The sequence below is a fragment of the Carassius auratus genome, chromosome 31, assembly GCF_003368295.1.
Source record: "Carassius auratus strain Wakin chromosome 31, ASM336829v1, whole genome shotgun sequence".
In the NCBI taxonomy this organism is placed as follows: Eukaryota; Metazoa; Chordata; class Actinopteri; order Cypriniformes; family Cyprinidae; genus Carassius; species Carassius auratus.
Genome location: NC_039273.1, coordinates 20523139 through 20534873, shown reverse-complemented (window position 1 = coordinate 20534873; position 11735 = coordinate 20523139). Strand labels below are relative to the sequence as shown.

At 35.5% G+C, this 11735-nt stretch overlaps 1 protein-coding gene across 1 annotated transcript in view; it reads left to right on the top strand.

Moving 5' to 3' along the window:
* Positions 1 to 2851: 2851 nt before the first annotated feature.
* Positions 2852 to 11735, top strand: part of LOC113050778 (acid-sensing ion channel 4-B-like) — a 39334-nt gene continuing 30450 nt past the window's right edge. The window contains exon 1 of the mRNA XM_026214071.1: positions 2852 to 4163. Within this exon, the coding sequence (XP_026069856.1) occupies positions 3660 to 4163 (504 nt within the window). The 5' untranslated portion in view covers positions 2852 to 3659. The remainder of the gene's footprint in view (positions 4164 to 11735) is intronic.

The following is an 11735-nucleotide window of genomic DNA, read 5'->3' as shown; positions in this document are numbered from 1 at the left end:
CATATTACACGAAGCATTTTTTTAAGATGACGGATGAAGAGTCAACGTTGCTTGAATGTACTTTTCTAAACACAGTGTTATATTTCACTACATACAGTACGTAGAAAGCATCCTCATGGTGCTCAACTATTTATTGCTCCTTTTTTACTCTCTGATACTTGTCATTTCTTTTTTTGTTGGCCATATTTGAGTTCAAAAGACTCTGTGTTTAATGTATTGATGATTATTGCATTTATTTTTGCGTTATGAATATCTAATGTTCTTTAGGAACTGCTTATGAAGACTTTTCCCAAAGGGTCTAAGTGTGTGTGCTTGTGCTTGTGTTTGTTTGTGTGTGATCACACTACTCCTTAATCACTTGTTTTCATGTCTATCTAATCAATGGGCTGTCAGTCTCTTTTGTTTCCAGCAGGGAGGGACATTGATCTTCAGGAGTCGTCTCACACTCGTTGCAATGTTCTCAGTCTTCATTAACACCACCATTAGTCTCACATTGTTGCTCTCTAACACAATAACACAAACACAAACAACACTTTGGCAACTACACGCATGAGGAGAGTGGAATAGACTAGTATGCAACTTGGGAAGAATGATTCACATGTGCATGTACAAACAAAAAAGCAGACATACATAAACACTGATTAAACTCAGTCAGCATATAATTTCATTTGATACATATATTCATATTTATTCATCTAGCAGATGCTTTTATGCAAAGCAACTTACAAACGAGGAACATCACAAGTGATTTGTCATAAGAAGCAAAAATATTTATAGTATGCAATAGAGTGCTGCAGCCGTGACATCAAAACCCCCGAAGACTTATTCACCATGGGTTCCCTCGTGATTTTCCTATGGGTTTTTATAATGGGGTTTTTCAATTTATGAGTAAAACAAGGTCTGTGGTAAATATAACTTGATGATACTTGGAGGTTTTGCTGTTCAATGCACATGACACACATGGATACTGAAAACACAAATTTTGAATCAGTTATGTATATTTAAAAAAGTTATTAGTAACTACATAAGAACATTTGTGGTGTGATTGTGTGAATTTTACATTGTACAAACTGTCCAATTATCATCAAAATATGTTTACTATTATTTTACTGAAAAACCTATTATAAAAACCCATGGGAACATCAAGGTTCTGGGTTTTGATGTTATGACTGCAGCACCAATGCTATCTCACAACCAATTCATACGTATTTTACGAGGTGGCTTATTCGTACGAATTTGTATGACCTCACTCGTACGATTTTATACGACCCCAGTGATGGTTAGGTTTAGGGGCGGGGTTAGGTGTAGGTCATTCATACAAATTCATACGAATTGTGCAAATCGTATAATACGTACGATTTGGCAACAATCGTATGAATTTGTACCAGTGTGGTCGTACGAATTCGTATGAATAAGCCACCTTGTGAAAAATGTACGAATTGCCGTGAGATCGGGTTGGCAGCACTCTATGCCATGGATAAACTAATAGAAATTAATTTGTACACAAGATAGAGTCGAATGTAACCAAATTGACAAGATTTTTAAACCTAGAAAAATGTAAACCACACTACCAAAAAGGAGTACATAGAAAAGTTATGATCTATGATAAAGATATATTTAACATTCTGCACTTTTTCATTGAAATCTCAAGTGTGTGTTCTAGCTCACATACATTTTCAGACATTTGCCTAGACACTAGGAAATACCAAACTGATATATCATAATCTAATACACATTTCACATATGAACAACTTAATTTAGTGTTTATATTTAACTTTATAAAGCGACTAAATAGGTCTTCCTATTCTTTGTTTTAATATTTTGGGTTTAAATTAGAGTCTTAAAAATTGTTGTAACATGTTGTACAAATTCATTTGTATAATCATAAAATATATATAATAATAAAGGATTTCTTTTTTCATTTCTAAAACTGTTAAGCATTTTATGCTTTCAATAAATTTATAATGAGTACAGTACATACAGAATTGTATGTATAAATGGTGTGTACATATAACCTAGTGAAAAAAATACTAAAATGTATTTGAAATAGGTTTATTTTGTGCTAAGTATACTACAAATACATTTGCATATTTCTGTGCTTAATAAAAATACCATGCAATTGTACTTTTGGTATACTAAACTGGTATACTTAAAGTCTGCTCAATTGGAGCAACTAATTTTGTGCTTAATGCACTTTAATTGTGCAGAAATAGCAGTCCAACTATATACTTATTTGAGTATTTTGTTATGCCGAAGTGAAACTATTGCAAGTATTGCAATCTTATAAACCTAATTAAACAAACCAACCTGTGATTTCCTAATGATCCTGAACACATCATTAGCAAAAGTTTGATTAGGGTTAGAGCTAAACTCTGCAGGAAAGTGGATCTCACGAGCCAGATTTGAGGATCACTGGATTAAGTGAACATATTTATATAATGCTTTACACAATCCATGTTTTTCAAAGGAACCTTATTTGTGCAACATACTTGTAAAGTGTGCTGTCTTTAAACCATGAAGGATTTACCAAATGTGATGCATTTTCTCAATCAGACTCTTGCACCCACTGTACAGTCTCATTCACACCTGCTGAGTAAAAGAAAGATAAAGAAAGAGCAATGAGTGATAGAAAGAGAGTGTCATGGTGCAGACAGTGAGTGACCGCTGTAAGTGGATGTAACAACCTGCTGCTGTGAGAGGAATAAAAGCTCTAGTGTGGTTTGGGATGGCTCTTCTCCACTGAAGGGGAAATAACCCCTGCCTTCTCTGCTCATGTAATATTAAATATCTCTCCTTCCACTTCTCTCTCTGCCCCTCCTCTTTCTTGTAGGGCATGTAGAGAGGGCAGCATTTGTACTCTCTGTCTTTCATATCAGCTCTCTCTCCGGTTCCCTTACTCTCTCCATCGCTCTCTCGCTGTCTTTCCCTGAGCGTGCGAGAGGAGTTCGGGCAGTAACTACGTCAGCCTTCAGCGAGCAGCTGAGGAGAGCTGTGGAACTCATATGTGTGTGTGTCTCTCTCTCATCCTTCTCTCATAGTCTCCAGCTCATGCCTCTACTCTCTCTGGAGTCTACGGCCGTGGCACATCCTGGGGCACTGATACGGCAAACGAAGCACCTCCTCTCACCATCTGCACTCCACTACTCAAACAGCAGCAGACCACAGCACAAACCGAGGAGAAAAGAAGGAGAGAGTGGAAGCAAAGGATGGAAGAGAAGAAAAGAAAGATGGGAATCTGAGGAAAAAGTGCGGAGGTAGGAGAGACTGATGGACAGAGTAGAAAAAGTGAGCAAAGGAATAGTATTGTAAGAATAAAACTGAGATGAAGTGGGGAACACAGAGCTGATAAAGGCGAAACTGATGAGAGAAATATATTTCTTATAAATAGGACGTAGCTGGGTCCAGCAAAGAATAACAACCTTAGAGAGAGAAGATTTAGAAGAAAAAAATTCTAACGGTCACAGTGTAGTAGAATAGCTGGTGAAACGGAAAAGAGCAAAGGCTCAGGGAGAGATCAGCAGGAGGGATCAGAGTCCTTTGCAAAGGACTCTTCACACACAGCCCTGGCAAACCACGTGCCCATCGAATTTGTTTGTAAAATTAAGTTTGCTGAGGGCAACGAAGCCAAGGGGGCCTCAACAGAAGGAGGCGGAACCGTTATGCTAGATGAAGGCCTTCGGCGTCAAAAAGGAGGTATGGCTGACCTGGCGTCCTTTGCAAGTTCCTCTTCGCTACATGGTCTGGCTCGGGTATTGGGGACCTCAGGGCACATGGGTTTCAGACAGACCCTTTGGGGCCTGGCACTGTTGGTCTCGCTCGGTCTCTTCCTGTACCAGGCGACATGGAGCATGGTGACTTTTCTAGAGCGACCCCACCTCGCAGCTATGAGGGAAGAAACCCGCCGTGAGCTCACCTTCCCAGCCATTACCCTCTGTAACGTCAACCGATTTCGCTTCTCAGCCCTCACCGATGCGGACATATACCACTTGGCGAACCTCACCGGCCTGCCGCCCAAGAGCCGTAAAGGACACCGGCCAAGTGAGCTCCAGTACCCACCCCCTGACATGTTAGACATTTTCCAGAGGACTGGCCACCAGCTGGAAGACATGCTGAAGAGTTGTAACTTCAGCGGGCAGAACTGCTCGAGCAAAGACTTCAGCGTGGTGAGTAGCACAAGCTATGAAGGGATTAAGTTCATTTGTGTGACTTGAAAATCCTCTCTTTGCATGAATCTCTTTGTTTGGTGACAACATTTTATAATGCCTCCTTCAGTCTTTTCTCTATGAGAGACAGCTAACAGCTAAATGATTTGTTTGGAAAGAGGAAATTAAGCCCCATCCATCTGTGTCTAACCTCCATGCTGGGGCAACAGACAGTTGAACGATGCAGTTATTTGCCATCTTAATGGAAGATCTGCCACATTTCTCTCTCCCTTCTTTCTACGTCCCTTTCTTTTCTTGTTGCGTCACAGTCTGTCCCATCTGATGCTGAGTCTTATTTTGGCCAGAGAATAGATGAAAAATTCAGGAGAGGGACAAGCGACATGATTCCTGCATTAGCCCAATCAGCCTTGAGGAGACACGCGGTCAATTCTCCAAAGAAAGTTCCTTTCTTTACTTTGACATTTTTTGCTTGTCTCGATGGTGTAATTTGCTTTAGTCTTGCTGTTGTTGTTGTAATTTCAGTCAGTAATTTCCTCTTAGGGCTCTATCAGTCTAAACAAGATTAGATAAGAGAGATATCCTTGATATAGACCATGAAACTTCTGTCAAGGATATCACCTCTCTCTAGATTTCGAACCATCCTCTTATAACTAATTTACTCCTTTTCTTTTCTCTTCTCTCCTACCTCCATCACTCTTTTAAGTCTTTGTTTCTTATGTAGAGTTTTTAATTATAAACATTTACTATGTGATTTCATGGGATTTTCATAACGAAGGCTTCGGCTGGTGATTTACTGTATTTTCCTGTTCACATATTTGTTTGCCATGTATACATTGTCATTGTGCTCCATGAATTACCTGAATTTCTGGTTTCTCCTTTCATATGGACATGCACATCCAAATTGCTGCAGTTTTGTGCATATTGCTGATCGTAACATGCCCTCAGGAAAGTATTTTCCCATGTGCACTTAAGAGAGCTTTAGTCAGTATTTTAAATCAGCTTGTGTTTGGCAAAACCTTTGGAAATCGTTATCTTAAAGTGTTTTTTAACTGTTATATTATTTTAGAGATTTGTTTTATTTTTATATTTGCATTATTATTCATTTTGTTAATGTCACAAAGATAATAGAAAAAATATTTTTTAGCAAATATCAGAATGTGAGAAAGTTGCTGTGCATTTGTATTTCTTTGGCTTGATTTTCTCATTTAGATCCATAAGAACAAACGCAATTGTCGTCAGATTTACATGTGCACATTGGGATATTAACTGCTTTATTATGTTGCAATTGTGAAAACTGCTGCCATTCTATTTAGTTTCATGCTCTTAAGAAGTCAGTAGCAGCTGTTATCTCTCTGATGTCTTCAGATCTTGAACCATCCTTATTAGGCCTTTTTGTTGCTCAGTTATAATTTCCTGTTTTGTCAACAGGTGATGTAGTAGTGCTGAAATGCATTTAACACAATACCTATGAGGTTAACACATCATAGTTTTGACATAAAGCCCCTGTTATGTTCTGACTTTGCAGCAGGATGTCTAAAAGTCTGCAGAATTTGAGGTTGCTTGATGCAATAATGCATCTGTAGGCAAATCTCATTGCACAGATATGAAGTAGTGCTACTATTCTAATAGTTATTCAAACATTAAGGCATTCTGTCGAATTTTATTTTAGTGTCTGTAAATTAGTGCTTTAAAATTGAAAGTTTCATGTGAGGTGAGACTGAACATAAAAAAAAGGTTTGTGTTGTCGATACAATCAATTGCTTAGATTGTTGTGCCATATTGGAATGAGCTATGACAGCCTATCTATTTTAAACTTTACCTGCCTGTCAAAAAATAAATAAAAATAAAAATAACATGGTTTTAAAATAGTATTGAATAAGCCTTTTCCTGTCAAATCAGACTGAATTTACTGGATGATCTAGTGCTGAATAAATGTGCCCTTATGAAACAAAAATATATTGCAGTATATTGGAAAATATCATGTAATACATTAGGCATATATTCTTATATATATTTATTTTTTCCAATATATTGCAATATATTGAAAGCAGCAATCATTTGTATATTTTGCAATATATTATATAATATATGTATCATCAATATATTATTAAATCTATTCAAATATATGAAATATTAGAAAATAAAAAGGGAAAATAATATATTACAATATATCACAATATATTTTAAGAAATATATTGGTAAATATATTTTCCTTTCGTAAGGGTGCCTTCATTCAGTTTCATCCATCTAAAGCTTTTTTAGAGCAATATTCAGTATAGATGTGAGACAGACCTCTCTAAGTAGATCTATCTGTTCTCCTGTCTTCAGAGATCGTAATGGCCTTTTTTATGGTTCTTACACAAAATTGTGCCTGCCTTGTTATGTCCAGTTGACCTGATTAAAGGGCCTTTAAAATCATTATTTTTTTTCAGTACTAAAAAAAGACTGTTGTAAAGGCTTAAAGGCAACAAACCATGTGTGAACTCTTTGTTGACACCCTCACTGACCAATAAAAGAGTGTGTGTAACCAACCTTATGCAATCCACCTGGCACTTCTAAAGAATGATCATCAGGTTATTTAGAATCAATGAATACCAATGTCAGTTTAAATAGGATTAATATTTGCCACTTAAAGCTAAACATGCAATGTTCAAGGTTATTTAATAATAAAAACAATAGGCATAATAAAGCATTATAAACAATATAAAATTGTATTACAATATAAAGATGTAAACGCATTGTCAGATTTTTTAAATATATAATGAAATATATTAACAATATATTATTCTGTATATTTTCAATATACATTAAATAATTTAACACATAAATGTCTTTTTATTAGGACATATGATTTATTTGCATAACACCATGTCTTCACTGCCATGGCCGTAACCAGGGTTTGAAAATTGGGGTCTTGGGTGGGATTAAGAATTGTGCTATTCACCTTTTTCCCTTAAGAGTGGGCGTGGCCATTTGACAATTACATGGGACTGGCTTCCGGTGTTATCCGCTTCCTGCTATTTTTAGCTGTATAAAACAGCTTGTTTTGCTGCTTGATATTGCAAACTGGTGTGTGTTATTATTTTAATGTATTATCATAATTATGAGCACACTGGTTTGTAGTGCAAACAGTTTTACTGTTTACTTGTACTTTGTTTTTTTTTTCCTTGTTATTTCCCTACTGCAGCTAATGAACCGGAAGTCTCGCACATTCACAGAAAACGGCTAACATCCGCATTAAAAAATAAGGTGGATAATATCCCCTATAAATACTAAATATCAACTTATTATATATGCCAAAACTTTAAAAGAGAGAGTAGATGTACCATGTATCAAAATTTGTTAAAAGTCTACTTTACTATATAGGTTAGGGGTGGATCTTTTTTTTATCAATTGTTTATTATTCATGCAACCACACATAGGCTATAACTGTTGTTTTCATTAATAAACATTGCTATATTGATGCTAACTTGATAACTTTCTAGTGCTCTTATGAATGTAACTTTGTGAAAATTTAACTCCTATACTGAATGAAATTGAATAGACATAGTTCATTTAATCCTGAAACCTAATACAGATCTGTATAGTTTATAGCTAGTTCGTATGCTTATAGCTGGATCTGACCATCACTCCATCACTCACAGCTCTCAAGCCTCATTGTCTAGTTGACTGTGTGATCACTTTCACACCACGGACGCGAATCATTCTTGCAAACTATCTAAACTGATGGTGACCGTGATTTCACCAAGTAAAACATGTTCCCGGATCAACATTCTTCTTGTCAACATCCCAAATTATTATAATTTTTTTAAATTAGCGTCAATACAGACGTTGCATACAGTTTATCTAGTCTTTGGCTGCACCCATTGCATCCGACATGTTTTCTCACTGACACGCCCCCAATTCTAAAACTCTGGGCTTAAAGATAATGTTTAGTTTCCCACTTGTAATATCAACTTTTTGGTGATGTTCATGTGGATTCAACTCATAAATACGATTTATACGACATGACTTGAATCAGTAGCTCTGTACATCTGTGGTTCCACCATTACTAAAGAGATGAAAACTTATTACATAATTTTCCCATACAGATACAGATATCATTTTCATGCACTCAACAATAATTATATAATTTATAATAATATGATATTATTCATCCACTAGTCAAAATGCATTATATGTAAACCAGTTTGCTTATACAATGGCACTCAGAAAACACTTCCAATTTGCATTTCCATTCTATTTCCATTCAAATCAAACCAGGTTGAATTTGTTTTTAAGCAGCCAGTGGTTCAGGTGTGAAGGTTGCAACATCCCAGTTGTCAGAGATAAATGTAATTACTATTTTTGGCATACAAGAAAGTCAGCAGTAATCATTTCTGAAAATAATGACCACACAAAGATCATGGGGGAACAAGATTAAACAAGCCCAGTGGAGGTCAAAGGGTCAGTTCTCCGGTTTCCTTCCATCCTTTAGCTCTGTAATGATTTTGCATGCTTGATTCTCCGCAGTATAGGGGCATAGATTAGTGAAACTCACATGAAACATTCATCAGAGCTTCCTGCCACTGAATTGGCAATGGATGGCTCCTTCTTGCCACTCACACATACCGCCACTGAAACACTTATGCTGACCATAAATTTAAAGCAAGTTTCTCTTACATTTAACAAAAATCTCATTTCATGCATGAACACAAACATGTATTTTTTTTTTTTTTCACAGAAATACAAATTAAATATACCATAAACAGTTACTTCACACATTATTTCCTCTTTTCTCTGTCTTACTCCATTTGTCTTTTCCCTATTAAATATATTACTTATTGTAGTTTTAAGAAAAGAAAAGAAAAGAAAAGGAAAGGAAAAAAGGAACGAAAACAACAAAATCTCCCAGAAGCAGATATGTCAGCTGTAGTCTCAGACTGGAGATGACTAATGTGTGCGCAGCGGGTGATGTTAACAAACTCTTTGGCTTTCACAGAGCTTTTACAGTTCAGTTAGTTCAAACATGAGACGTCAAACTGAGATAATGTTTAGTTCCTTCATTTTACCAACCAAGAAACAGATTTTACTTAAATTCATTTGTTTTATTTCTTATCTTTGAAACAGGTTTTCACATGGAGGAGTAATTGAGGGCTTCTGGTCTAATCTAGGGAATGTGAATCATTTATTCTGATTAACTGTGAACTGTATGGGCAACTGTGAAGTGAACTATGTTGGACTGCTATACTTTGTCTGTTAGTAGCAGCTACTCTCCTCTGATCTTCATTGATCCTAACCCGCTATCAGTTGTATCTCTATCTTTAGGCTCTCACACAATTCAAACAAATAGCATTTGTGTTTCACATCTATTTTTCACAATTCGCATTGCACTTCAAAAGTGTAAACTGCTTGAGGGTCATGTCTTTCATTCAACTATTTTGAGCAACTTTTCAAAACTTGAAATCATTGTTTGCTTTTGTAGCTACTGAAGTGAGAATGTGTTTGCACATGTAAAGTTCTTGTTTTCTTGACTGCTAAAAGGAGGGTTCTTTGTACAAATGCTATAACAAATTTGTGTGACTGAATGTTCTCTAAACATCTTAGTATGCAATGCTTGTGAGGTACTTTTATGCTTTTATTTTTTTAATTTTTTATTAAAATAGTTATGCAATAATAAATGTGAACTGTACATATGTGTTTTAATTTGCAACAAATGTTGTATTTAAAAGGAGCACAGAATAAAATTTGTATATGTTGTATTTTATAGAAAAACAAAATTGTTCAGAATACAGTGCATGTGTGCATAATTTAAGACAGAAAGTGAGCTGAAACAGCAAGCTTTCAGGTGCTTATCTCTCAGTTATTTACTTGGATGATGTCTGGTCTTGGGTGTAATCCACACATTGTTTATCCACACTGATTCTCATAGCCAATATCAAGCTAAGAATCAAATCAGTGATGTGGTAGATGATTTTTGTTTTCAGCAGGATCTGTGATAGCATTAGTTATTAGGTAAGTCCAGGAGACAAGCTTATTGCATTTTTGCATGAGTTATTTTTGCATTACACCTGTGAGGGAGACACTGATCTCACCTGGTTTTCACTTCTTACGCATTAGAGCAATGTGGCATTCATCCTAAAACCTCACAAACACAGGTTTTGTGCATCCACAAACCTTAATTGTAATACAAATAATACATATCATAATAAACAAATGATAATATACTGATATATCATGCAATCTTAATTTCAAAAACATAAAGCAACAATCTCTCAGAATGATTTTATTTAGCTCTTCTCTATCCATATAGTTCTGCATGCAGTGGGATCTTAAGAAAAAGTGATGTAAATCTGAGATAGAGATGAAAATATGAAAAGAAAAATATGAAATATGAAAAGATAATCATAAAAAGAGATGGAACAATAAAGAGCAATAAAGCACAAATCCTCAGAAGGTTAAATGCTGGTCAGCTTTCCAAAATGCACACCGTATGACTCTAATAACATAATTGAGATCACATAGTGGTCACTGTCATTTCATCTCATTGTGAGCCTAGTCATGGAAATATATCAGCAAAAACACACAGTACTATAAAATTATTATGGCTCTAGGGATGAAATAAATATTATTTGAAATTTTATTTGATTTTATTTGATTTTTGCTGTATGATTGTCTTGGATCCCTTCCTTCACCTCTGTTTTGGACCTCGGAATTATGATGATTACTCCTAGATGGTTCTCTTCGTTCATGACAACTTCAAAGGCAAATTCAGTATAGCAACAGGATTTAAAGATTACAGTCTGGGCTTGCTCTAAAATCAATTGAGCGTTTGTAGTTGCTTTAGTATGAATGTAATGTTTCCCATTACTCTGCAACATGCAAATTGAAGGGCAACAAGAGGAAAGAGAGAGAAAGAGATGGATAGATAGATACAGTACTAAGCAAGTGAGATCTGATGAACTCTACCACTGCCTTTAGATGATTTAAAACACTAATCACATCTCCATCAAAGACTGCTTGAGATAAAAGGAAATCACTTTGCTTCTATTAATACAATCACTTTCAAATGGCATCTCATTAACGTCTAATCATCTTTCATTATCTGAGGTGTCCAGAGATTTTAATCTGTAGTACAATAATTAAGACTTTTTTCTTTTTTTTTTGGCACATTGACACTTTTATGTAATCCTTGTGAAAATGAACACATGACAGTTTATTTTTTCAAGACTCATCAATGGATTGAAAGTTGTTTTTGTGTGGCATCTAAAGTTTTTTTTTTTTTTTTACATTCTCTGTGTACAAAGTCTGAATGTGCAAACTAATTACCTGAACACATTTTCTGCTCCTCAATTCTGATTGCTTGTTTGATGAAGCATGTGCGAGCATTCAGCCACACGCTCGAAAATAAACTGTAATGACAGCACAATATATCAGACTCCTTAGATAAATATCACACAATCACGCTCATCTGTTCACTCACCAAAGCTGTCAATGCAATGTCAAATCATAGAAGATATGTAACCACTATTTTATGAACAAAGCTGTTAATAGATTTTTTTTTTTTTTGTAGAGCATGTTATTATTTCTTGT